This window comes from Pseudomyrmex gracilis, unplaced genomic scaffold (genome assembly GCF_002006095.1).
Source record: "Pseudomyrmex gracilis isolate BER0280 unplaced genomic scaffold, ASM200609v1 scaffold_266, whole genome shotgun sequence".
In the NCBI taxonomy this organism is placed as follows: domain Eukaryota; kingdom Metazoa; phylum Arthropoda; class Insecta; order Hymenoptera; family Formicidae; genus Pseudomyrmex; species Pseudomyrmex gracilis.
In genome coordinates, this window is record NW_018020850.1 from 70544 (window position 1) to 98266 (window position 27723).

General features: G+C 41.6%; 6 protein-coding genes across 12 annotated transcripts; 3 read left to right on the top strand and 3 right to left on the bottom strand.

Annotated features, from left to right (window-relative positions):
- Positions 1-47: 47 nt before the first annotated feature.
- LOC109859523 (protein SEC13 homolog) lies at positions 48-1425 on the bottom strand. Its single transcript, XM_020437864.1, has 3 exons — positions 1131-1425; positions 637-1027; positions 48-572 (listed from the first exon to the last, which is right to left on the bottom strand). The coding sequence occupies exons 1-3, from the start codon at positions 1370-1372 to the stop codon at positions 264-266; spliced, it is 942 nt and encodes a 313-aa protein (XP_020293453.1). The 5' UTR covers positions 1373-1425; the 3' UTR covers positions 48-263.
- A 1179-nt stretch (positions 1426-2604) lies between these two features.
- LOC109859522 (neurogenic locus notch homolog protein 3-like) lies at positions 2605-9316 on the top strand. Of its 2 annotated transcripts, none has more exons than XM_020437862.1 (8): positions 2605-2995; positions 3696-3828; positions 4716-5143; positions 5244-5799; positions 5916-6159; positions 6319-6590; positions 6684-8468; positions 8554-9316. In XM_020437862.1, exons 2-8 carry the CDS (start codon positions 3735-3737, stop codon positions 9069-9071), a joined length of 3897 nt encoding a protein of 1298 aa, XP_020293451.1. In that variant the 5' UTR covers positions 2605-2995; positions 3696-3734; the 3' UTR covers positions 9072-9316. The 2 variants fall into 2 exon arrangements, with proteins under 2 accessions (XP_020293451.1, XP_020293452.1); XM_020437863.1 differs by having other exon boundaries at positions 6442-6590.
- A 67-nt stretch (positions 9317-9383) lies between these two features.
- On the bottom strand, positions 9384-11102 carry LOC109859531. Of its 2 annotated transcripts, XR_002250720.1 has the most exons (5): positions 11001-11102; positions 10827-10929; positions 10391-10742; positions 10173-10286; positions 9384-9646 (listed from the first exon to the last, which is right to left on the bottom strand). XR_002250720.1 is itself a non-coding variant. In XM_020437873.1 (3 exons), the coding sequence occupies exons 2-3, from the start codon at positions 10655-10657 to the stop codon at positions 10173-10175; spliced, it is 381 nt and encodes a 126-aa protein (XP_020293462.1). In that variant the 5' UTR covers positions 10658-10742; positions 10827-10918; the 3' UTR covers positions 10157-10172. The 2 variants fall into 2 exon arrangements, 1 of the variants encoding a protein (XP_020293462.1); XM_020437873.1 differs by lacking the exons at positions 9384-9646; positions 11001-11102 and having other exon boundaries at positions 10157-10286; positions 10827-10918.
- A 1424-nt stretch (positions 11103-12526) lies between these two features.
- LOC109859530 (signal peptidase complex catalytic subunit SEC11A) lies at positions 12527-13811 on the top strand. The gene is made up of 4 exons (XM_020437871.1): positions 12527-12700; positions 12787-12896; positions 13316-13465; positions 13556-13811. Exons 1-4 carry the CDS (start codon positions 12653-12655, stop codon positions 13788-13790), a joined length of 543 nt encoding a protein of 180 aa, XP_020293460.1. The 5' UTR covers positions 12527-12652; the 3' UTR covers positions 13791-13811.
- A 471-nt stretch (positions 13812-14282) lies between these two features.
- On the top strand, positions 14283-22119 carry LOC109859517 (putative U5 small nuclear ribonucleoprotein 200 kDa helicase). The gene is made up of 6 exons (XM_020437848.1): positions 14283-14521; positions 14594-14757; positions 14903-15422; positions 15503-15749; positions 15869-16196; positions 16282-22119. Exons 1-6 carry the CDS (start codon positions 14477-14479, stop codon positions 21377-21379), a joined length of 6402 nt encoding a protein of 2133 aa, XP_020293437.1. The 5' UTR covers positions 14283-14476; the 3' UTR covers positions 21380-22119.
- Positions 21999-26316, bottom strand: LOC109859518 (zinc finger protein 394-like). Of its 5 annotated transcripts, XM_020437853.1 has the most exons (8): positions 26179-26316; positions 24643-25401; positions 24356-24562; positions 24028-24255; positions 23675-23940; positions 23117-23516; positions 22635-22958; positions 21999-22200 (listed from the first exon to the last, which is right to left on the bottom strand). In XM_020437853.1, the coding sequence occupies exons 2-7, from the start codon at positions 25366-25368 to the stop codon at positions 22680-22682; spliced, it is 2106 nt and encodes a 701-aa protein (XP_020293442.1). In that variant the 5' UTR covers positions 25369-25401; positions 26179-26316; the 3' UTR covers positions 21999-22200; positions 22635-22679. The 5 variants fall into 5 exon arrangements, with proteins under 5 accessions (XP_020293442.1, XP_020293443.1, XP_020293438.1 ...); XM_020437854.1 differs by lacking the exon at positions 21999-22200 and having other exon boundaries at positions 22337-22958; positions 23123-23516; positions 26179-26315; XM_020437849.1 differs by lacking the exon at positions 21999-22200 and having other exon boundaries at positions 22337-22958; positions 26179-26315.
- Between the last annotated feature and the right edge of the window lie 1407 nt (positions 26317-27723).

Consider the following 27723-nt stretch of genomic DNA (forward strand, 5'->3'; position numbering starts at 1 on the left):
ATAATATAGAAGTGTGTTTTTTTATACTATATATTATTTAGACAAATAATATTTTGGGATGTTGAAATAATAGAGCAAAAATTTTACAGAGTTTTAGACAACTTTTTGGTTTTACATATATATAACAAAAACAATTAATACAGCAAATAGTTCAGTAATTCTCTCTCAGTTAAAAGAAAAAAGTTTTTTTTTTAATATCCAACAAATTATGTTAATAATTTTTACAATACTTTTGTATAAAATATTTATGTTACACATTCGTATTATAGTACCCGTTGATCTGGATTATTAAGATTTCCTTGATCCCTGTTTAATTCGGAAATACACGCCCACTGTCCCTCCGAATTTTCACGCCAGAGAGAAACTTTGTTATCTCCACCACTGACCGCCAAAATCCCGCCTGTCAATGACCAGCTAACGTTCCAAATTACATCATCGAAAACATTAAGAACGATCGATGTCCAAGTAGCGTAATCGTTGGATGTCCACACAACCACTCGACGATCTTGTGAGCAAGATGCCAAAGTGGCTCTGGACGGACCAATTGCTGGTGCCCAGGCTACATCTCGGACCTAAGAGCCATTGAAACAGAGGAATGCCAACATTTCAAACAATTTGTTTTTAATGAAAACTTACCCAATCACTGTGCGTTTCCAATTTGTTCTCTTCTATCCATCTGTCACCTTCTTCTTTCCAGATCTTCACCAAATTGTCACAACCACCTGTGGCCAATCTCTTAACAGGGCTGCCTTTTTGTTGATTTGTTGAAGCGTCCACTCCTGTGTCAATTGCTGGACACCAACTGATCGCGTTGCATCCAATTGTATGGGCATTGGGAATCTTTTGCATGTGCCAAGTGTCTCCCGTGTTTGTGAGAATAGAAATCGAGCCGTCTGAACTTCCGCAGGCCAGAAGCGGACCAAACTCGTGAGGTGCCCATTCAACAGAGTTAACAGACGAGTCGTGGCCTGTGTACTCGTATATTTTTGTCCATTCTCCAGACAGTTCTTTCCAGATAATTACTTTTCTGCAAAATTATTATTGTCAGATCTATTTTACATACATATATCATTGTTTTTAACTTTTCCAAGTCTATGAAACAGAAAATTATTGGAGCGCAGCGATGGTACCTGTCGTAGCTGCAAGATGCTAGAAGATTGCCAAATTTCGGATGTGCCCATGCGACTTGCCACACAGGACCGACGTGTCCTTTGAGAACGGCGACCAGGCTTTGAGTGCCATTTTTTAAATCAAATATTTTTACCGTGTTGTCACTCGAACAGGTAGCCAATTTCAGACCGTAATAATCCATTTCCGCGTCGTGAATCATATCCTCGTGACCGGTATCAACGGTATTTAAAACGGACACCATTTTTGGGGCGATCACCACTCTCTCGCGGGCGAGTAAAAATTGTAAATACGCGAAATCTCACTCACGGGAGGAATAAAAACTTACGACAGAGAAAGGTTAGGTGTCTTGTCACTTTACGTACGTGGAAGCATGTGCGCCAGAATCGACTGCGCATATTCTACGCGCGTGTAATTTCAAATCTAGCGGGATAAATAGACGCGATTGCAATTTTTGTTTTACATATTTTTATATATATTTATTATACGCGACAATAAAATCCGCGAAAATTCTCGTCCGGCTTAATTTCTCAGCAAAAAATCCCTCCAAAAATAAAAAAAAAAAAACTCATTTCTTTTTCTCTGTTTTAGTTCAATGTATTTTTTATGACAAAATATGTAGAACGAGAGAAGAGCGAATGTAAAACACACCGCATTTGTGTCTTGCTTTAGCGAATCCGGAAAGATCTTGTTACAGACGTAAACGGAGCTACAGAGAATTTTTTCACATCATCTGTCTCTTCTATTTCTCTATCGAGTGGCATGCATATCGACGTTGCATTCGTAAAAGAAAGTTGTGAAAACGCGAAGAAATACGACCACTAATATGCTCAGAAGAAGGAAGGGAGAGAGGGTGGAAAGTTTGTGCGTGTGGGAAGAGAATCTTCGTGTACAACGGACAGTTCTTTCCAAGTGGTTGTGAGGAACGTGGGCGCGAGAGGCGAAGTTGCCGAGAAAGAAAAAAGGCTCGGTAACCGATATTTCCCTCTCCTCCAACTGTTCTTCCGATCCACTTCTTCACCTAGATTCTATAGCCGTCACCGTTCCCTGCACCGGCTGACCTAGGCGGCGCACATACTTGAGAATCGCGTATCTATGACGATAGAACTCGCGTGAGAGAATTTTCAAGTAATATTCAAATCAATGCTTCGTCGCGGATGTGACCTCTCATCCGCGTTTTCTCGAACAAAACTTCTAAGTATTTCTTCACTCCTCGTCGTTAGAAGCGCACATCTTTTCAAATTGTTTGTCGTTTTTTAAATCAGAGCGACGCTATCTGAAATGACACATATTGCATAAACTTTCCGAGAAAGACAATTGATTATTAAATAATGTAATTACTTTTTAAACTATGTAATCTAATTTTTAAAAGTCTCACAATTTGGGTTTTTAAAATTTACGTGCAAAAAACGAGTTTTTTTTTTTTTTGCACTATCCGACGCATCAAGAATTTTCCGGTTTTTGCCCCACTCTCGCCGCGCTCATACGTCAGTAGCATCGTGCATCGGCAGTAGGGCCCTAAGAATTCTAGAAGGGGGTCATTATACGAGGCCACTGAACGTGGCAAATCCAGCCAGGATACGATCGTCGTTCGGCGCGAGTTGAACGAAACGTGCGCGAGGATCGCTCGAAAGTGACGTCGCCGTCAGTCGTTGTCTTTGTTGTCATCCGTCGTTTGTTCGTAAATGAATTAAACGGCAACTGCTTCACAAACGGTGCAGTTTCAACGCGTCGTTCTCTTTTTCTTTTTTTTTTTTTTTATGCAAATAAAGTGCGTTCTCGAGAGAAAGGATTAAACACACAGAAGTTCCGGTTCCACGGGAATTTATTCGTGTCACGTTCTTCGGAAACAACAAACACAATTGAGGTGAGTTCCGGCACGGACAAGAGTTATTATGAAAAAAAAAACTTTCTCTTTTTAATAAATAATCGAGAATTTAACTAGAATTTGAAGAGATTATTTTATTTAATATTTCGTTATAAGTGTCTGATTTAATGTACAATGTCGATATATTCTGACGTGATACCTTTAACGTTACAGGGAAAAGTATAAAATAAACGTGTAATTTGGTTCAAGAAGCAAACTACTAGCTACATTTAAATTTTTTAAATCTAAAGCGCTCGAGGAGTTAAAAAAATCCTGATTTTTCCTGTCTCACACTTATTCCCAAATTAGAATTTTAATCGGAATCCAACTAACGCTAAGTATTCCGATGAGCATTCGGTGAAATACGTGAGCGGTTCTCTTTCCGCATACCATAGATCTTGCAAAGAGTAAAAAACAAAAATCTAGTCTGTATTACCGTCAATTATATAAGTACATGTACGTACACGCGTGTGCTGCAATGTTTTTTTTTTTTCTAACAAACTGTTTAATAATGAGCTATTAATATCCTCTTCTGTCATTCCCTTCCCATTTACATCACAAAGAAAGAAACGATGTGACGCGTACGTGTGACTTTCGCGTGGATGCAAATAACGTTCCCGTTTACTTCCGTAGCATTCCTCGAAGCAATCACATCGTATTGATGTAAATATTACAAATACATTTTTGATGAACATTACAGATATAGTGGTCAACTTAAAAATTACTTGATGCGCTGAGGATGCGCCGTGAGTTCTGCAACGGTAGGCTTGCCTGCGCCGTTGTGTGGGTGTCGTCGATTTGCCTGCTGCTCTCGTCATCCGCGGCGACCGCGGGTAAGTTCTTTAAATTTTTTTTTTTATTTTCCTTCCGCATTGTTTTGTCGTCGCACTCGCTCCTCTACATGATTCTATGTCCGATCTCTTGTGAGGGGGATATCGAACAAAGAAATGTAAAACTCACTGTCACCTACCAACTCTGTTCGTTTGAAACGAAAGCCTGAAAACAAAAGTCGATATCAAAAAGTAACGGTTCTCACTGATTGAAGTGAAAAGGCATGCTTTTCTCTTCATCGAGCGCTCGACATGTACAATATCGCGCGATATCCTACCTAGAAAAGCATTCGCAGCACGCCAGGTGAGTGTGCTCAAGTATATATAGTAAGTGTGGCAGTAGGATGTCGATGAACCGTTAACCGCCAACTCTAGTTAATTTTATCGTCATCGTCGTCATCGTTATCGTCATCGTCTTTATACGCTACATTTTGACACGAGCGTCCTGAAAAAAAAAAAAAGAAAAAAACGTCACCTGACTTTCCGTCCGTGAAAGTATCTCCACCGTGACCTATTAAAGCGTTTCTCATTCATGTATGACGCATACATCCGGTTCCCGAGGAATGTCATCATTTTGTTTTGTCGAACACGGTTTTTAAAATTCCTTTCTTCTGTATGTATCGTATACATAAGAGAGATTTGAAAACATTATAAATATTAATTATATAACAGCTGATATTAAATTACGCGCGAAGATTTCAAGTTCAGGACCACGCAATATTTTTTGCACGCGTTGTTTTTTTTTTTTTAACAAACGCAGACGTTTTTTTTTAATTGAACGTATTTCATCGTATAATACTAATTCTATGAATTTAATTAAAATTTTGTTTTAAAAAAAATTCAAGTTCAAAACATTTGTCGAATATATACGCGATTTTTATTTCGCGCAGAGTCGCCACGAACGGTCACCGGTCGATGTCCGTTTCTTGACGAGCGGAACGTGTGTCCGTCGAGAGCACCGGCCTGCAAGAATGATCTTCAATGTCAAGGCGAAGTGAACGAGCGGTGCTGCAAAACCGTGTGCGGCTTTCGCTGCGTGCCAGGCGAACTGACCGGATGCGAGCAACTTGCTCAGGCAGCTGTGAGACGATCGCGAGCCCTCGGTGTCCGGGACCCGTCGCAGTTCGTGCCGCAGTGCAACAACGTAACCGGCGAATTCGAGAGAATACAGTGCGACCAGCGCAATTGTTGGTGCGTCAACGAGCTCGGTATCGAGATTCCCGGTACCAGAGCGACCAGCAAAGATGCGATTGATTGTGACAAACCTCGCGCATGTCCGACTCACAGCTGCAGGATGCTTTGTCCCTTGGGATTTGAGGTACAATATGTATTTAAAATCACATCTTCTTGTTCTCATAATTTTGCTTGTTTTTGTCGATACTTACTCGGGCTAGTTTTTTCTCCTTCGTTCTTTATAGATTAACGAGAGCACCGGATGTCCCAAATGTGAATGTCGAGATCCCTGTCGCGGTGTCATCTGTCCGGGGACCGGACAAATGTGCGAACTGATCGACGTGAGCTGCGCGCGACCACCGTGTCCTCCAGTACCCAGTTGTCGAAAGGCCAAGTCTTTGTCGACCATCTGTCTGATGGGCGAGCCGCTGCAGATCATCGATTCACCGCGACCGTTTCTCTGCGGCGTCACGCCGGGCAAACCGACGTGTCCGCCGATGTACAGTTGTCAGGTGGAACCCAAACAAGAATACGGGGTCTGTTGTCCGTCCGTCTTGAACCTGCAACGCGTAGGCACTTGTCCTGCTGCGGAAGAATCGATCGCGGACACGTGCGGGACCAGCTGTCGATACGATCTCGATTGTCCTGGGCCCCAAAAGTGCTGCAGTAATGAGCGTTGCGGTGGTAACGTATGCACGATACCCCAGGGTCTCAGTGTATGTCATCATGATCGCATGCTCGCCGAGATATTGAGCGTCTCCGAAAGACAAGGTCGCGGCTACATTCCTCAATGCACAGAAGGTGTGTAAATAAAATAAATAATATTTATTTATACTTGCATTAAAATCCCAACAATCTTCATGTTTACTTACTGTGATGAAAAAAAGATTCTCAAGTATAAAAAATGATCATCGCAGATGGAGATTTCGAGATTAGACAGTGTTCGAGGAACGGTCTCGTGTGCTGGTGCGTGGACAGCGAGGGCCGAAAGATATCCGGTTCGATGGGTCCGGCTGATAAGGTTGATTGTAAGTCAGTGAACAAGGCGCGCTCGCTTTCGGTGTCTTGCGTTCCTCATCAGTGCGCTCAAGTCTGTCAGTATGGTTTCAAAACGGACGCTTCTGGTTGCTCGACTTGCGAATGTGACGATCCGTGCGAGAGGTAGATATATATAAACGGCGATGAGATGACTGATTAACTCTTAATGCCATCTTTGCATGTTTCTCCCATTATTTTTTTTTAAGCAAAATTGAATAAAAGTTTGGTTCTCGAAAGTACAAGTTGACTCACTTAATGTGCATCGTACAATTATTTTCGTAGATTTCCTTGTCCAGAGGGACAAGAGTGCATTCTAAAACGAGAGGACGGCTGTTCCGATTTTCTGTGCCCAACGAAACCGGAATGTAAGCCCAAAAAGACTTATACGAGTCCTTGTCTGTTCAGCACACCGCTAATGGATCAAAATGGAAATGCTGCGATTTGTTCCGCTAACGAACCTTGTCCTGACGGCCACAAATGCGTATTAGTACCAGAAGCCAATCAATCGGTGTGTTGCGCGGAAGAATCAAGTCCCACCGACAAGGCACCGACAAGTAAGTAATAGTTTTGCCATAATATAAATAACAATTTTATTTTGTTTAAATTGAATAGCGTGAAAATGTTGTTTTCCTTCGTAAAAATTTCAGTGTGCCAATATCTGAGGGATTTCAACGATCGCATGGAAGGTACAAGAGAGGGAATGTCTCTGGCCATTCCGGCGCCTCAGTGCGAGCAGGACGGTAGTTACAAGTCGCTGCAATGTTACAACAACACAGGTTACTGCAACTGCGTCAACCACCGCGGCGTAATTCTGAAGACCGGGCTGGATCCCGCCGCGTCAGACACGTGTAACGCCATAAAAAAACTCACGCGATTTTGCGAGCACGTGTACTGCAATCTGATCTGTCCGTACGGCTACGAGGTTGATGCGAACGGCTGCGAGCAGTGCCGTTGCTACGAACCGTGTCGCGACATCACCTGTGGCCCGCACGAAACCTGCACTATGATCGACGTGAACTGCGGTCCGGACCAATACTGTCCGGCGGTACCGGCATGTCTTACAACTAAGCCGGGCCAGTGCCCGTATCTCGTGCCGAGCTCGTCGAGCTGCGAATTGGAATGCAGCAACGATCAGGAATGTCCTTTCGGAGAGAAATGCTGCTCAACCGGTTGCGGCACGCAATGCGTAGCCCCTGTTATGGCCACGGCCTGCCAGCATGCTCGCGCGCTTGCAGAACACGCTGCCAGAGAATCCGGCGAGCCCGCAAGAAGGATCTACATACCTAGATGCGACGTTGACGGCGCGTTCGAGCCGGTGCAATGTCACAACGGCATGTGTTGGTGCGTGGACGAGGAAGGCAACGAAGCGGCAGGCACTCGGGTCCTCGAAGGAATTGTACCGCGATGTACCATGCCCTTGAGGTGTCCAGAAACAAACTGTAATCTCGACTGTCCGAGCGGCTTTGAGTTGGACGCGGACACCGGTTGTCCAACGTGCTCGTGCCGCGACCCGTGCAAGATTGTGACTTGCCGCGGAGAGAACGAAGCCTGTAGAATGGTTGAGGTGGCGTGTAGCGCACCGCCATGTCCTCCCGTGCCCGTTTGCTTGCCGAAGAAGGATAATCCATGTCCAAACGGTTCGCCGTTGCTCGATCAGGACGGCTCGGTTGCCACTTGCGGTCCCCACGGTCGCCAGTGCCCATCCACTCACAAATGCGAGTTGTCGCCGCTAGACGAGTACGCGGTATGTTGTCCAAAACCGCGCGAGGTATGTTCAGAACCGCCCAAAAAAGTACCCTGCAATCTCAGCGCGGGTGTTAACGAAACCGAACGGTGGTTCTTCGATTCGGAACACAACGAGTGTCAGCGTAAGCTTGAGTGTACTTCTGGCCACAACGACTTCTCGAGCCGACCGGAATGCGAGACCGTATGTCCCGTTCTGTCGCAATGTGAGATGTTGCGGGAGAAAAACTTGAAGAAATCCCAAAGGCTGAAACAACCCACGTTTCTACCTAAATGTAATCCCGATAACGGGATGTGGGAACCGGTACAGTGTCTGGAGCACGTTGGTATCTGTTGGTGCGTTAATCGCAAAGGACAGCCGGTCAAGGGTTCGCTAATCAGAGGCGCCGAGCCTAAATGTAACTTCCGACAGGCTAGACGAAACAACAGAATATCGCAATCGCAAGAACTGGATGAGATTCAAGCAATCATGAAGGATTTGCTTGAAGAGAACGACGAACAGCGTACGGAAAAGATTTTAGATACGAGATGTCGCGCGATGAGGAACAAGGGTCAGTTAGCAGCTATGTGCGACTCCGAAGGCAGATTCGAGCCTACGCAGTGCGTCGACGACACTTGCTGGTGCGTCGACGAAGCTGGCAATCAAGTAGCCGGTTCCGAGCCGTTTCTCAAGGGAACGAATATTTGCTGTAAGTGCAATATACATTTTAGTGTCAGTTTTTTTTTTTTTTTTTCAATAATTAATTAGTAATTATATAAATAATTTATTTTTAGTGCCTACATCGGTCGAAGCTGTTGAGGTGACATTACGATTTCCCGGTCACTTTCTTGCCACAGACGAGGCGCTGTTCGCCAGAGAGGTGAAAGCTTTTCTTCACGAGCTCGGCGCGAAGCTTCGGGAAGACGTGAAGGTAGAGATCACGGAAGATTCGGCGATCCTGAGATTCGAAATTGTCGGTGCGAACAAAGTGGACGTGGCGTTTCATTTGGAGGAACTCGTGCGAATCCAAAAGCTGTTCATGCTGGGTTCATCGGCGGACGCGACAACCTCGCGCTTCACGCATCATTCCGCTCCCGCGGAAATGATGAAGAACGACGAGATTGTCGCTGTGGAGCAACGCGAGATACTTACGCAAACGGAAACGCCGCTCTATCAAACAACGATGTTTTTCTTCGTGGCTGGAAGTGCTTTCATTGTCAGCGGTCTTGTTATTTTGCTGATGCTTTATCGTAAGAAAGTAAAAATATGCAAAGATTCAGTGCCGTTTGTATCTCAAACTGCTCTGTTATAGTCTCAAGACTGTATCAGTCTCGACTCTTTTATTATGTTAGAACTTTTTATACTGTATTTATTATATAAAGTTACAAAATATCAATTACATATTGAAGTAATTGTTTTCTTTGAAAATCGACGTTCTTTAAACGATAATTATATCTGAGAGTGTAAATTGTAAATACATATTTTAAGTAAAAGACGAAAAAAAAGAATTGCAATATTTGCAATATTTAACTGCACTAACGATCACAATAAAACGTATATTATTATATTTAATAAATTATATATGAAAACAATAGAAAAATTAATTTTTCTTTTTTCTTCAAGTTTAAAATTCTAAAAAATATTTATGTGTTGCTCGTTAATTAATATTGATACCAAGTTCCGAATACCTTAAAGTAAAATGTTTTACATATTACAAGTCTTAACCTGACTTGACTTTTTTGCGGCTCGAGGGCTCCAATAATCCGCTCGCAAAGTCATATACCGAGAACTCTTCTTTGAACCGAGATCCTTTTGAAACTTAACCGTCAATACCGGTTCGGTTCGGTTTGGTAGTGGCTAAAGGGCCGTTAATATCCATACGCCATTCTGTCAACCGTCAATACCAGGGTTAGGCACGTATTATACGTGAGNTATTTTACATTGTATTATACTTGAGGTCTGTTCTTTTTACTTGAAATGGCTACACTAGTTCAGAGATTATCTTTCTTCTTCCAATGTAGAGTGAAAAAAATGAACTCTGAACTAGTGCAGCCAGTTCAGGTAAAAAGAACAGACCTTTGGTATTGTACCAGAGAGAAACCTGAGAGCGGCCATTCTATTGTAATTTTTTACGATGGTTTCAACCGCTGGTTTTAGCCGTATTTCCACAAAAGTGGAACTCAAAGGCCGTTCTACATTAAACGCAAGTATCTGATCTCGTGGAATTGACCAATTGCAGAGTCAAATCGACCAACGTGATTGATCAGTTCCACGAGACCTGCGACTTGAGTTTCATGGAGAACGGCCTTTGAGTTCCACTTTTGTGGAAATACGGCTAAAACCAGCGGTTGAAACCGTCATAAAAAATTACAATAGGATGGCCGCTCTCAGGTTTCTCTCTGGTTTTATCCACCTATCCATCTATCTCCATTTTCTCTCCAGAAATATTGTGTTTCTTGGAATTACACTCATAGCGTATCTCTAACTTTTGCTTCAATTCTGCAAGTATGTTTTCCACTTCATTTATCTATAAAATACAAAATGTTTTTACATATACATATGAATTTTACTGTTTCTATATATATATGTGTGTTTATAACTTATTTTATATATGTTACTCTTTTTTTATACCTGATCAGTATTTATATTCGTAGAATACACTGATTTGCTATTTTTATAGTCCGTAGTTTTTCTTATCCACTCAACTGTTTCTAACCATCTCTGCAACATAATGTAAGCATTCTCATCATCTCCTTCTTTTCTTAAATCATCAGATTTCTGTCGCATAGTGGGAAGCCTTGAATTTACACTGCGTGGCTCTTTTCCCGCCATATTAACTTTAGCCTTTTTTACAAGGTCAGCGATACAAGTATATTTCAAATTGGCTGTATTAGACATTTTGTTTGCTTTCAGAGATATTTTGTTCGCTACTTCAGAGAACAATGTTGAGAACAATATGTGAGGAATGTAAATAGTCCAATATCTGTCGTGTGTTAAAAAGAGGTGCAGAGGTTAATCGCTTAATCTATTTAGTCTAGAGCTACACGGACAAGTGCTCATTAATTACTTATGTTGATTCGTGGAGGACGAAGACGTCAAATAAATTAGAACAACTATTTTGTCCTGTGTTTATCATCAGTTAGCACTATCATATCACTGAGAAATCCTTTCTGTCACATAAATTTATTATCATTTACTATTTAAACAAAAGTTGTACTGAATCACACATACGCATACATACAGTGACATACACTCCCTTTCTGATTGGTTTGGTGCATATATGGCTCAAAGGACCGATGCCCTTTCTGATTTGAAATATTGGGTGCGTTCAGACAACTCACCGGTTGAGAGATCATCACTTATGATAGGATTATTCTTAAAAATCTAATGCGGTTAAAAATTATGATCCAATCAGAAGTGATGATCTCTCAACCGTTGTGCAACTGTTGAGTTGTCTGAACGCACCAATTCTCATAAACTATAGATGTCACTGAAAGTATTATAATGTAGCGGTTGATCACTTGGTAGCAGCACTATCGAAAATACATTGGATCATTGGGTGCGTTCAGATAACTCAACGGTTGAGAGATCATCACTTATGATAGGACTATTCTTCATAATATGCAGCGGTTCCAAAAGTATGATCCAATCAGAAGTGATTATCTCTCAACCGTTGTGCAACTGTTGAGTTTTTGTCTGAACGCACCCATTTACTTTAGCTGCGTTCCGTTTCATGCATATGCGCACATTTGTCTATATTATACGTGACGTGTACTATAGATAAGTGCTCGCATATGCGTGAAACGGAACGCACTCTTTAGCCTATGTCACACTACGGATTGGGATTGAGATTGGATTGAAATTTGACCAATCAGAAGAAAGAAAACCAATCCTAAATTTAGTGATCTCCGCTCTAATTGGCCAAATTGCAATCCAATTTCAATCCTAATCCGTAGAGTGACATAGGCTTTTGATTGGTGGATTTTTCATCTTTTTTTTGTTTCATAGATAGATGAAACCACTGAACTATAATATGGAATGCGCCTTGCCATTGTGCAAGCTGTCCGCGATAGAGAGCATCACAACTAGGATGTTGAAGATTGGTTGACTTTAGAAACATTAAACAACAACCTCACTTATCGAATTAAAGCTAGTATTAATAAAATAATCGCATTGGCAGCAAACTTTTGTCATTCAAATTATCAAGGAATTTTATGTGTAATGACCCTTACAGGATAAAGAAATTTTTGAATTTCTAGTACTTTTCTATTCTAGGCCAATCAACAAGCTTAAAAACTTTGTTGACAAATGTAATTTGCATTTCTACAAACATAATAGTATACTTCGATAAATATTATACGTTTTTTACGTATTTTACCGTAAAAAACTGTAAAATGTAAAAAACTCTAGATAATGCTCGAATAACCCAACCCTGGGGGTCGATTGTATATCCGAAGTCTAGTGAAAATCATAAAAATGAGCAAATTTACTAGTTGTTGACCAATAAGATCATAGATATTTTAGTAAATTTGCTCACCTTTGTACTTTTCACTACACTGCGTGATACACAATCGACCCCCTGGTCAATACCGTTATCAATCCGCGATAACAAAAACAATCGCTCTGGCCAATTCGACCAATCGATTTAGCAAATCGACGCAACTCCGTCCGAGAACTCGAATTTTTGAATAGCAAACACGAGACTCGCGTCACGTGACGTGGAATGTACGCTTTTCGATGCGCGCGCAATTGCCACGTGGTGGGGAAAGTTGTGTGCATCCGAAAATCCTACCATCTTTCTCTTCGCTGTTTCTCTCGGTGAGAGATTAAAATTTAATTTAAACAAATTTATATCTTCAAGTTTTATTGCTATTCGTGGGCCATATTCGCAACATGTTGCAATCTATATTCGACGATGTTCGTCGTATGAATAAACGACAGGTAAATAAAATTACTCGTGACACAATTGTCACCGCGGTCACATACGGCGGTTATGACTGGACACGTAAATATTTTTTTATTTTCAGTTTCTGTATCAGGTGCTAAGCTTTGGTATGATAGTTTCGTCCGCGTTGATGATATGGAAGGGTCTGATGGTTGTCACCGGAAGCGAGAGCCCTATCGTGGTAGTATTAAGGTACGAAAAACCCAATCTCTCTTGCTGATTCTACTCTAACCTAACATCAAGTTTGTATTAATTCACTGTGTATTCAGTGATTGTATCGTGTTAAACGAAAAATTTTGCTTCCGGAAATAATCACATTTCCTGGCAAAAAACCTGTCAATTATCTCGGTGGTTCAGGACGAAAAGAATGCAAGATTAACACGAGAAAGAATTAGAACTGATCGGTGACGGATCCATCTCTCGCTACAACAAAAAAAGATTAGTCAGTGTTTCTGATGAAATCTGACCGATTCTTTTCTTTATCGTTGTGGTGATGGAGACACTTTTCTTAACAAGGCTACTGTATACATGTATTACTCACATAGACCAAGATCAATCGTTCGATATAAAATTGTCTCAGCAATTAAACATGTTGATCATTTTTTTGACAGCGGAAGCATGGAGCCTGCATTTCACAGAGGCGACTTGCTATTTCTGACCAATTATCAGGATGAACCAGTGAGGGTGGGTGAGATTGTTGTTTTCAAAGTTGAAGGCAGAGACATTCCTATTGTGCATCGAGTACTTAAGCTTCACGAAAAGTAAGAACCAACAAAAAGTATAATTTGCAAATGAGAATGACAAAACCCAAGTTTAACATAACACAACTTAAAACCTGAACAATTTTTCAGAGGCGACCAAAATAATACAGTCAAGTTTCTCACAAAGGGTGATAACAATTCTGTTGACGATAGAGGTTTGTATGCGCCCGGTCAACTGTGGTTGACGCACAAGGATGTGGTCGGTCGAGCAAGAGGATTTTTGCCGTACGTCGGAATGGTCACGATTTATATGAATGAGTATCCTAAGTTCAAATATGCGGTACTAGCGTGTCTCGGATTGTATGTTTTAGTTCATAGAGAATAAAAAAATTGCCTCATATATTAAGAACGGTTTCAATAAATTTTGTTATAACAATGTTAAGCCTTTTGTATTCGAGTGTTTGTGTTAAGGACCTTTTGTATTAGTAATAAATCAGAAGTCAGAAGCAAGAAATTGACCAATCACAGTCAAATCGCAGAAGAATGATCGATTGTGATTAGTCAATTTCTTGCTTCTGACTTCTGATTTATTCCTAATATCTTATTGTAGAAAAGGCCCTTTTGAGTTAACTCAATCGAGACCAAGTTCATCGAGCTTGAAACTCGCTCGCTTTGTTCTGATTTGTCAAGTTCCTATAAAAACCCTCATTATATTGATTTGCGGAATTGACCAATCACATTGGATCATTCCGGCTGTGCGATTGGTCAGTTTCAGAGAAAATATCTTAGATACTTAAAAGAAGCCGAAGAGCAAATCAGATGGCGTCACGTACGAAGATGCAGAATTGCTCGTTTATTTGCGATTGGTTGACTGCCAATAAATTTTTTCCGATTGTTTGACTGTATATGATGATCTAAATGTGATCGCACCATTATTTGATTGTTGGCAACAACAATCAACTGTAACTGCGTCGATTTTTACAGTGATTACTATTAACTTGACGAAGAACTGCACACAGCACAAGTGTAATACGATTTACAACTATTTACTGTATATAATCGTGTGCGAAAATGGCGGACGCTGCAGCTCGTCAACTGCAGTATGAATATAAAGCGGTTTGTATATTTCTTATTTAAAAGAAGTGACAAAATTGTCGTATGGTTGATTTATTATGTTAACGTTTGCAGAATTCCAATCTCGTTTTACAAGCCGACGTTCGATTGATAGAAAGACGAAGCCGTGATGAGGCCACCGGTGAGGTTATGTCCCTTTCGGGAAAGCTGGATGGTACACGTATGGGTGACAGAGCCCAGCGTACTAAACCAGGAAAGGCCGAGGAGAGAAAAGTCAAGTAAAGATCTATCAATATTTTTTCTTGCTTCTAACAGAATATTGCTCTCCTACCCTAACATTACAATATGTTTATCTTACACTTCCTAAAAAATGGAAAGATTAATAAAAGTACTAAGATAATATTCTGATAATTTATGTTTTAGGCGTCAGAAACGTGATGAAGCACAGTACAATTTCACACGCATGAAAGGAGCGACATTGCTGTCTGAGGGTGTGGACGAAATGGTTGGTATAGTATATCGTCCAAAGACGCAAGAAACGCGTCAGACTTACGAGGTGTTGCTCAGTTTCATACAAGAGGCTTTAGGTGATCAACCCCGCGACATTCTTTGCGGAGCAGCTGATGAGGTATTAGCTGTCCTTAAGAACGATCGCTATAAAGAGAAAGAAAAGAAGAAAGAGACGGAACTTCTGCTGGGCCCGCTGGCGGAAGAGAGATTCGCGCTGCTTGTGAATCTTGGGAAAAAGATCACGGATTTCGGCAGTGAGGAAAAGAGCACGGGAAACGAAGAAAATATTGACGAAACGTACGGAATTAACGTACAGTTCGAGGAAAGTAGCGAGGACGATGACGAGGATGTGTACGGAGAGGTTCGAGAAAACGACGACGAAGGTGACGAAGGCGAAGAAGCTAATGACAACAGAGCGATTCACGCGGAGAATGTAAATGTTTAACAGCAATTTACTTAAAGTGAACATTTATCTAAAGCGTGTTTCTAATCTAATGTGTGTGTTTCTTTCAGTTGGGTGGAACAGAAGAAATGAAGAAAGAAAAACCGCTGCACCCGTTAGACATAGATGCGTATTGGTTACAGAGAAGATTAAGTAGAATATACGACGACGCGATGGTTTCGCAAGCAAGAGCCGCCGAGGTGCTGGCTGTTTTGAAAAACGCTGCTGATGATCGCGAGTGCGAGAATCAACTGGTTCTTCTGCTGGGTTACGATTGTTTCGACTTTATTAAACAGCTGAAAAAATACAGGCACACAGGTACAACAATATGGCACAAGTGTTGCTTAATTAATTTTTCTACCTTGTGCGGTACTTAAAATTCTAAATCAAATACAAACAAAGAAGATAATAAATTTTTTATTCCGTGAAATTTGCAGTTGCGTACTGTACAATGCTGGCCTCGTCACAGTCCGAATCTGAAAGACAAAAAATTCGAAACAAAATGAATGACGATCCGATGTTGGCGAAAATCTTGCGGCAGTTGGACACGGGCAAAGGCGACGACGATGCTGACGAAACGATGGAAGCAAGAGCGCAACGTAAAAGACGGGAAGAGAACGAGGACACGGGAGGACCCGGCGGACAGGTTCAGGGAACAAGAAACCTGATAGATTTGGAAGATTTGATATTCGCTCAGGGAAGTCACTTCATGGCAAACAAACGTTGTCAGTTGCCTGATGGTAGTTTTCGAAAGCAACGAAAAGGGTGAGTATAAATTTTTTTTTATATCGCGCAAAATTATTTAATTTGTTCAATTTTTAATTCATACGTTATTTGAAACTATTCGCAGATACGAAGAAGTTCACGTTCCTGCTTTAAAACCGAAGCCATTTGCAGATAACGAAAAGCTGCACCCGATCGAACAGTTGCCCAAATACGTGCAACCCGCTTTTGAAGGTTTCAAGACATTAAATCGTATACAAAGTCGTTTGTATCAAACAGCTTTGGAAAGCGACGAGAATCTGTTGCTATGCGCTCCGACCGGAGCCGGTAAAACAAACGTGGCTCTGCTGTGCATGATGCGAGAAATTGGAAAGCACATAAACGCCGACGGTACGATCAATGCGGACGAGTTCAAAGTGATTTACGTCGCACCGATGCGTTCACTGGTTCAGGAAATGGTTGGCAACTTCCGCAAGCGACTGTCGACGTACAATCTCACCGTCTCCGAGTTAACGGGTGATCATCAGTTGACGCGGGAGCAAATTGCCGCTACGCAGGTGATAGTGTGCACTCCGGAGAAATGGGATATTATAACGAGAAAGGGTGGCGAGAAAACCTTCACGTCGCTGGTGCGACTGATCATTATCGATGAGATTCATTTGTTGCACGACGAGAGAGGTCCTGTCCTGGAGGCATTGGTCGCAAGGACGATACGAAACATCGAAACTACCCAAGAGGATGTGCGACTCGTCGGATTGTCGGCTACATTACCCAATTATCAAGACGTTGCGGCGTTTTTACGTATCAAACCGGAAACGGGGCTGTTCTACTTCGACAACAGTTTCCGTCCCGTGGCTCTGGAACAGCAGTACATCGGCGTCACCGAGAAAAAAGCGTTGAAGCGCTTTCAGGTGATGAACGAGATCGTTTATGAGAAAACTATGGAGCATGCCGGCAGAAATCAGGTCTTGATATTCGTGCACTCTCGCAAGGAAACCGGCAAAACGGCGCGCGCCATCAGAGACATGTGTCTAGAGAAGGATACTCTGGGTCAGTTTCTCAGAGAAGGTTCCGCATCGATGGAGGTTCTGCGAACGGAAGCGGAGCAAGTGAAGAATCAAGAGCTCAAGGACTTGTTGCCGTACGGTTTCGCGATTCATCATGCCGGGATGACTCGAGTGGATCGTACTCTGGTAGAAGATCTGTTCGCTGACAGACATATACAGGTTCTTGTGTCTACAGCTACTTTAGCTTGGGGCGTTAATCTACCGGCTCACACCGTAATCATCAAGGGAACGCAAATCTATAATCCAGAGAAGGGCAGATGGGTGGAGTTAGGCGCTCTGGATGTTCTGCAAATGTTGGGACGAGCCGGTCGACCGCAATACGACACCAAGGGCGAGGGTATTCTCATAACAAATCACAGCGAATTGCAGTATTACCTGTCTCTTTTGAATCAACAACTTCCCATCGAATCACAATTGATTAGTAAGATGTCCGACATGTTGAACGCGGAGGTGGTGCTGGGTACAATTCAAAACATCAGAGATGCGGTCACCTGGCTTGGCTATACTTATCTTTACATCAGAATGCTTCGTTGTCCGACTCTGTACGGAATAAGTCACGATAAGCTGAAACAGGATCCTCTGTTGGAACTACACAGAGCTGATCTGATCCATTCGGCCGCCATCGGATTGGATCGTAGCGGCTTGATCAAATACGATCGTAAATCCGGCAACTTTCAGGCGACCGAGTTAGGCAGAATAGCGTCTCATTATTATTGCACTCATGACACAATGTCCACGTACAATCAGTTGCTGAAACGCACGTTGAGCGAGATAGAATTGTTCCGCGTGTTCTCACTGTCCAGCGAATTCAAGAACATAAATGTCAGAGAAGAGGAAAAATTGGAGTTACAAAAACTGATGGAGAGAGTGCCGATTCCGGTGAAAGAGAGCATCGAAGAACCGAGCGCAAAGGTGAATGTTCTTTTGCAAGCGTATATCTCGCAATTGAAACTCGAAGGATTTGCTCTAATGTCTGACATGGTGTTCGTGACACAATCCGCTTCTCGTCTTATGAGAGCTATCTTCGAGATAGTCCTGTTTCGTGGTTGGGCTCAACTGGCGGACAAATGTTTGTCCCTTTGCAAGATGATCGATCGTAGAATGTGGCAGTCCATGTCGCCGCTCAGACAGTTTCGCAAGATGCCAGAGGAGATCGTCAAGAAAATTGAAAAAAAGAACTTCCCGTGGGAAAGATTATACGATTTGGGCCCCAACGAGATCGGAGAATTGATTCGCGTGCCGAAACTGGGCAAGACAATTCATAAGTACGTTCATCAGTTCCCGAAATTATGTCTGTCGACGCATATTCAGCCTATCACGCGCTCCACCCTACGTGTTGTGCTCACTATTACGCCGGATTTCCAGTGGGACGAAAAGATTCACGGTATGTCGGAAGCGTTTTGGATCCTGGTCGAGGACGTGGACTCGGAAGTGATATTGCATCACGAGTACTTCTTACTGAAAGCAAAGTACGCAACCGACGAACACATAATCAAATTCTTCGTACCGGTGTTCGAGCCTCTGCCGCCGCAATATTTCCTGCGAGTTGTGTCTGATCGATGGATCGGCGCGGAGACGCAATTGCCCGTGAGTTTTCGACATCTGATACTACCGGAAAAAAATCTACCTCCTACGGAACTGCTGGATCTGCAAGCGTTACCAATCACGGCGCTGCGAAATACCAAATTCGAGAGCATCTACTCCGAGTTTCCGCAATTCAATCCGATTCAAACGCAAGTGTTCAATGCGGTCTACAATTCGGACGATAATGTATTCGTCGGTGCGCCCACGGGTTCGGGAAAGACGACCATTGCGGAATTTGCGGTGCTAAGATTGCTAACGCAAAACCCGGACGGTCGTTGCGTGTACATGGTGAGCAAAGAGGCCTTGGCTGAACTGATCTACGCCGATTGGACAGTGAAATTCAATCAACAACTGGGCAGAAAGGTCGTTCTTCTGACCGGTGAGACGGGAACGGATTTGAAACTGCTGGCCAAAGGACAGATCATTATTACTACAGCAGACAAATGGGATGTGTTGTCACGTAGATGGAAACAACGGAAAAACGTGCAGAACATACAGTTGTTTATCGTAGACGAGCTACAGCTGATCGGTGGCGAAGAGGGTCCTGTACTGGAGGTCGCGTGCTCACGAGCGCGTTATATCTCCTCGCAACTCGACAAACCCACCAGAATAATAGCGTTGTCTGCTTCGTTGGCCGACGCAAAGGACGCAGCTCAATGGTTAGGTGCGCCAGCGGCAGCGACCTTCAATTTCCACCCGTCTGTGCGACCGGTGCCTCTAGAGTTGCATGTACAAGGTATAAATGTAACTCATAACGCGTCAAGATTGGCCGCCATGGCGAAACCGGTATACAACGCGATTCTACGACATGCCGAGCATAAGCCGGTGATTGTGTTTGTACCTACTCGACGACAAGCAAGATTAACAGCTATTGATCTATTGACGTTCACGGCGGCCGAGGGTCAACCATCGAGGTTCTTCCATGCGGAAGAGGCCGACATCAAGCCGTTCCTCGACCGGATGGTCGACAAAACATTGAAAGAAACTCTATCACAAGGCGTGGCTTATCTTCACGAGGGTTTATCTACTGACGATCGTCGCTTAGTGGAACAACTATTTGACAGCGGCGCTATCCAAGTGGCAGTCGCGACGAGGGATCTTTGCTGGGGTCTATCTATTAATTCGCATCTTGTTGTGGTTATGGACACACAATGTTACAACGGTAAAACGCACGCGTACGAGGACTATCCGATCACTGATGTTTTGCAGATGGTGGCGCGAGCCAATCGTCCGCTGGAGGATGAAGACGCCAAGTGCGTGCTCTTGTGTCAGAGCTCGAAGAAAGATTTCTTCAAAAAATTCTTGAACGAACCGTTACCAGTGGAGAGTCATCTAGATCGCCGGCTCCACGATCACTTCAACGCGGAGATCGTTACGAAAACGATCGAGAACAAGCAGGACGCCGTCGATTATCTCACGTGGACTTTCCTTTATCGACGACTTACTCAAAATCCTAACTATTACGGTCTGCAAGGTGTTACGCATCGGCATCTCTCGGATCATTTATCCGAACTGGTCGAAAGCACATTAACAGACTTGGAACAGGCCAAATGCGTCGCCATAGAAGATGAAATGGACACCTTGCCGCTCAATTTGGGAATGATTGCTGCTTATTATTACATCAATTACGCCACTATCGAATTGTTCAGCTTGTCTCTCAACAACAAGACGAAGATCAGAGGTTTATTAGAAATTATTTCGGCAGCTGCTGAATACGAAAGCGTTCCGGTGCGACAGAGAGAAGAGAATTTACTTAGAAGTCTGGCTGCGCGTCTACCTCATGCGCCACAGGTCACAAGAATGGCCGATCCTCATGTGAAGGCACAGCTTCTGCTACAGGCTCATCTATCGAGGATACAGCTTGGTCCAGAATTGCAGAAAGATACCGAACTGGTGCTGGGCAAAGCCGTGAGATTAATACAAGCCTGCGTCGATGTGCTGAGCTCTTCTGGATGGTTAGCACCTGCCGTCGCTGCTATGGAACTTGCGCAGATGGTGACGCAAGCAATGTGGTCCAAGGACTCTTATCTGAAACAACTACCGCATTTCACCGCAGAAACCATTAAACGTTGCACCGACAAAGGCGTGGAAACGGTGTTTGACGTGATGGAGCTCGAGGATGACGACAGAAATCGATTGTTGCAACTGACCGACGCGCAGATGGCGGATGTTGCTAAATTCTGCAATCGTTATCCTAACATCGAGATGTCTTACGAGGTGCAAGATAAGGACAAGCTTCACAGCGGTGGCACTGTGAATGTGATTGTACAATTGGAACGTGAGGACGAGGTCACCGGACCGGTCGTCGCTCCGTTCTTCCCGCAGAAACGTGAGGAAGGCTGGTGGGTGGTAATCGGTGATCCGAAGAGTAACTCGCTATTGTCTATCAAACGGCTGACGTTACAACAAAAAGCGAAAATTAAATTGGACTTTGTTGCTCCGGCACCCGGTCAACATTCCTACACTTTGTACTTTATGAGCGACGCCTATCTCGGTTGCGATCAGGAATATAAGTTTACCATAAACGTCGGGGAATATGAATCGGATGCAAGCTCGGGTTCGGATTCTGATTAAAGCTATTTAAATCCAATATCCGGTTATTTTGTCGTATTTTCCTCCATTTTGTATAACATTTTTATTTATCACAAGCAAAAATCATTCTGTTGAAATCTTATTCTCTTATTTCTTAACATTAAAATCTGTCAAAAGAATGTGCACAGCAAATTAATAAGAAAACTTATTATCAACTCAGATTTAAAAAAGAAATAGATATATTGTCATAGATAATTATTGTTAAATAACTAGGAATAAAATTTATATTTAAATATTATTTATAAATAGATTATTACTTGAAGTATCTCTCTCCTGTTTCTTCATTGCGCGACATCAAACATGCATTTTATAGAGACATCATTTAAATGAGCGATTAAGGCACGTTTGAAACATTTTTATATAAATGATACAATTTTATTTTAAATCTTCATTTAATGTATATCCACAAGAGAGATGAAGAAAGTATTTTAATCTATCTTATTTCTACGTACGTGTGTATTTTGTATGTATATATATATACATATATATATATATATATGTAATATAGGTATATGTTTTTAGTGTATACATTCTCTCTTCTATATATTTCATATATATGTATATATATGTATAATATATAATATATATTTCACATATATATATATATAATATCCACTTCATCATATATTAATATTAATGCGAGCACATCTACATATTTTATAGTTTGTTGATCTATTCATAAATGCATACCTGTATTTTTTTTTTCTTTTTTTTTACACCAATCGACAATACAGAAATATGCTCGCGTTATGCACACATGTATACTTACATACTTCACGAGAGAATGATCTCGGTCTGCGTATCTAGGTAATAAAAGCAAGAAATAAAGTTACTTAACACTAAAGAGGATTGTATAAACTAATGCAAAGAGTTCAGTTTTATCATGAAACTGGTTGTAACACAGAAACAAAAGAAATAGTTTTTTCAATTCAGCAAGCATACTTCTATACAAATGCGGTTTAATATAAATGTTCATCGTTTTTCTAGTTTTGTATCTATTCAAACGTTTTTATCGTTAACATTTTTCAAATTAATGGAAATTCGAATAAAAATTTATCTTTGTGATGTAAGACAATTCGTCATTAATTGAATCAATTCACAAACCACAAGAGATTTATAGATTTATCTTAGATTCTAAAGAAGAGATCTGGCGAAAATCGAGGTCTATTTTCTCTCGTGAGGAAAAAATAATGTACGTTATCTTTTTTTCACAAAACAATTTCACAAACGATCTTACCACTGCAGTTTACAAGACTGTCAGTAAACTACGAGAAAATTTAAGTCAAGCTGTTTCGTCATTATTTCCGGTAAGCAGACGCGCGTTGTGATGATAATTACGCTTTGTACCATATGGAGATTGCTGCTGAGTTTCGTACATCTTTCGATTCTCTAAATACTTTCGGTAACTGTTTTCTCGTTTTCGTCGCTGCTCTTCCGCTTGTTTTCTCAGTTTTTCGGGATTCATGTGCGTAGTTACCATGTGCCTTGTCAACGAACTCATGAATTTGTACGTGATCCCACATACGTCGCAGGAAAGTATCTCTTCGTTGCCACCCTTTTGCTACGTGGAAAAGAAAAATAACAACTTAACAGATCGAAGTAAAATTGCAGCTGCATTGTACGAAAGACATCAAATTACATTCGGAGTACTTTTTCTGAATATATATCAAGGAAAAACTAAGAAACAAAGTATATAAATTAAAATAATTGGGCACGCACACATACTTGCTGATGCACCATCATGTGTCTCTGCAGATTATTCAATCTGTTGAACTCGCGACCGCACACTTCGCAATCGAACTTTTTGTCGGGCTCGTGATATTTCTTGTGCATGCTCAGATCAGTTATGTGATAGAAGGTCTTCTGACATATGTCGCACGTGTATTTGCGCTGGTCGTTTGGCATATGGGACTCCTCGTGTTTCGCTAGACTGGCTTTGTCTATGAATCTCCGACCGCAATAGATGCAAGGAAGTGGTCGCGATTGAGATATATGTTGCGTCAAGTGACGACGCAACGCCGTGGACGTAGGGAAGTTCTTGTGACACTCTAAGCATTGAAACGGTCGGTCACCGGTGTGAGTCTTTCTGTGACGGGCGAGAGAAGTCTGATCTGGATATCTGTGAAAAATAAAATAAACAAATTACTAAGACTATTATCGAATAAAATATATTAGAGAAAATAATATATATAATATAAATCATAAAATATAGAACCCGTACAGAGATATGTGCAATGTGAATATTGATATGCGTCAGTTACTGAACATTTAACCTGCCTTTTAGGACACAAATCACAAGGAAAATTTCTTGTAGTTATATCTTCCTCACGAGCATGTTTTAGTCTATTGTGTCTGAGTAATTGGAACGACGTTTTGAAGGATTTGTTACAAATATCGCACTTCAAATTGTCGGTCGTTGGTATGATAACTTGAGTTCTTTTTTGTCCGTGTTCATCTTCTGATATTATTAAGGATATAGTTACGGTATTGTCTTCGTTCTCAAGATCTTGAATCGACGACGGTGACACTGCATTACTCGTTGTCTGGCGAATTATAAAATTAAATAGAATAGAACGCACGAAGCCTTTTAATAGATGTACAAAATCATGAGAGTGTTTAATGAACAATACCTGTTTGCTAGAGGATTTAGAATCAAGTTCGGGCAAAATAAAAGCGTCTTCTTCCATGCTGTTATTCTGCTGCGATTTTGATGGCGATTCTTTAACAGTGTGATCTTCATTATTGGTTTCAGCAATTGCATAATTGCCATCTTCGGTCAAATACACTGGTTGCAAAGTACCACTGGCATCCTTAAAGTATAACTGACCTTCTTCATCCTCATGCAAGAATATCTGATCCTGAAAAATAACATCTCTAATATACTTGGTGATATAACAGTTATATAAACGTCAACTCTTTTTATTGGATTATTAGAACCCAATATTAAAGATATCATACCTGAGAATTTTCTTCTTGAGCTTCAATAGATTCTGGATTTGTTGCCTCCCAAGACATAGATTCAGATTCCTGCTCTATTGCCGTATTATCATACTGATATTGTTCGGTATCTTCCATAGCTTGCGCTACATATAGTGTCTCCATGTTATCTCCTTCATAATAGATTGTACCCTCGACCGGTATAGTGTTTTCATCAAGTCGTTCCATCTAAAACGATTATACAGTAACATTTACGAAAAGACCGATATTTTAAATGCCATAAAGCAGTATTTTTTATATGTATCAACCTTTAAAAATTGTGCATCTGAAAGTTTATCCTGTTGTTGCTTCGCAGAAGTATCTTGTTTCTTCGTTCCGAGCACGGTGTACAATAAATTGTTCTCTACATTTTTGACGATCTCATGAGGTGTTTCGTTGTCGTCTTCAATATTATTTACAACATTTCTTAAATCTAATCTATTTGATTGCAGTAAGACATTTTGATTATTTACATGTTTTTTGTTAGACTGTAAATTACTCTCGCAATTACTGTCTACTATTTCGGAATTATTATCCAATTCTATGCGCTCCAAATCCTCATCCTGCCAGTCTTCGTCAACATCATACGTTATAACTTGCTTATTAATAGTCTTTTGTCCGCTGATATTCTGGCTCTTGGCTGTTTCCTCATTTGTAGATTCTATGACAAACATGGAATTGTCCTCATCAAAGCTGTAGAGTTCTATGTTGTTCTTATTCGCATCATCATTTTTCTCTGTTGTTTCATTTGTTTTTGCATCCGTCACTTTATTCTTCGATGAAGACTTTTCATGATCCGAAGATTCATCATCACATTCCTCAACTTCTTCGATTATTTCTATAATCTCCTCAATCTCAGCATCCTCAGATTCTTCGGTCACCTCAGACTCAAATATAATGTCCTCTTCCGTAACACTTTCATTGTCCTTCAATATTTCCATGACATTTTTATTATCGATAACTATATTTCCCAATATCTCTGATGATAATTCCATTCTTGGAATAAATCCTCGCACCACTCTGTAAATCTAAAGAAACATAAACGTAAACTCTATCCTAAAGTTAACTTATAGAAAAACAAATTAAGGAACAATTTAACATATTCCATGTCAAGATGTTAAATGATAAATTTTGTATTCTCTAAATTTTTATTGAAAAAGCCTCGCAAGATCCCAAGTAACTCACAAGACACAGGACGTGTTAATGCTAAAAACAATACACATGTACTGACACAAAACAGATAGAAACTTATCATACATATCTCAAAGACGCATTGTATGCACTGTGGACTACACAACGCTTAGCGAGTTCTTGCTGTTTGCGAAAAACCAAAAAGGTTGCTGAAAGCTGCTAAAACCGCGCGACAAACGCGAATATGAAATATCCCGTGAGAAACAACATCGAAAACGAGAGTTGCGCATTGTGCGACGGGATACCATCTCAGCTATTGTGATCGAACGCACGTCTCGTCGGGGTTACGCGATTTCTCGCGGCAGTTCGCGGCATCCTCTCATCGAAATATTTTAAAAAAAATAACAAACCTAATCCTCTTCGATACTATCAGAGGCCGATTCTCGCGCGAGAAACTCTGCTCACCAGTCGGTACGAAAATTCCGTGAATTTATCAACGGACAGCAATATGGCCAACGAGGAAGGGGGCAGGGAGGAGAAGAACGGGATAAAGAAAGAGCGGTTATTGTCGCGGAGAAGAGCGCACACAGCGAAGCACAGACTTAGAGAACGCAAATACGCATACGTGTGTGTAAATCCGGCGGTTATCATTTCTCGCTCGATTATTGACATACCTACGACTGTTTTCTAATGAGGTTCTTAGCGGCGAAAATTAACAAGCGATACGAAAGTCGCAATGCTCGGTCGATATCCGCTAATGTCCGAGATTGCCTTTTTCCGTCCTCTCCAATGAAAGAGTGACGCCGAACCCGCGCTGGAGGGCAGCGCCGCTCGTGCGCGTGCGCAATCGGAAAATTCTAAGTGTACAGTTCCAATGGCCAGTGCTTGTCAACTCAATGTTGTCAACCTCGATTGGTAACCCGATTCAACGAAATTTCCCAATCACATCGGTGTTTCTGGCAAACCAAAGTTGCGATTGGCCGATTTCGATCGAGTAAGTTAATCAACGTTGATGATACTGGGTGCGTTCAGACAATTCAACGGTTGAGAGGTCATCACTTATGATAGGACTATTCTTCAAAATCTGCCGCGGTTCCAAAAGTATGATCCAATCAGAAGTGATTATGGGTGCGTTCAGACAACTCAACGGTTGAGAGATCATCACTTATGACAGGACTATTCTTCAAAATCTGCTGCGGTTCCAAAAGTATGATCCAATCAGAAGTGATTATCTCTTAACCGTTGTGCAACTGTTGAGTTGTCTGAACGCACCCTATCTCTCAACCGTTGTGCAACCGTTGAGTTGTCTGAACGCACCTACTGATGTTAACGTAATTGACCATTCGCGTGTCGGTTGACTGTCCGGAGTGACCAATCACTCATGAATGGGTGCGTTCAGACAACTCAACAGTTGCACAACGGTTGAGAGATAATCACTTCTGATTGGATCATACTTTTGGAACAGCGGCAGATTTTGAAGAATAGTCCTGTCATAAGTGATGATCTCTCAACCGTTGAGTTGTCTGAACGCACCCAATGTTTGCTCACCAAGTAAAAAACTGAGTTTACAAGATTTTGCTTTACTTTCGCTCTTCTCTTCTCGAGTTTTAATGAGAAATTTCGATTTTCTTCTAAAAAAAAAATAATAAAATAAAAAGATCGTTTTCTTTAACAGAATTGACCAATCGCTTTGTCGAGTGACCATCGACGCGATTGGTCGATTTTGTGACAAACTATCTGCGCCAAGCTGTTGTAAACCCGGTCTAATACCGGTCACCGCGACTGTGTTCCGATATTCACTGCCAGTACTAAAAATCTATACTTCACGTCACATATGCTATTGATTTTCAGTACTGACAGTTAATATCGGAACGCAGATTACGCTACTTTTCACACGGACTTCTGTTTCCTATTAGAATTACCGCGTTTGCGAGAATGCGGACGTTTCGCTCGCGCGCTGTTATTTCTATATATTTTAAATAAAAGAAAAAGAGAAATAGATTCTTGCGCAACACATTTTTATCATTTTCTTTGGCTCCAACGTTTGCGTATAAAAAAAAAGTGGTAATCGATAATGAGGTTTTAATGGACAGCAAAAAATAAACACGTATTCGTGCGCGAAGATACACACGGCGTCAAAAATTCGCGGAGTAGGCGCGGGGATCGGAGGGCAAGCGGGGGGGTTCCTCGTAGCGCCAACGGGCGCCGTACGAACTAAG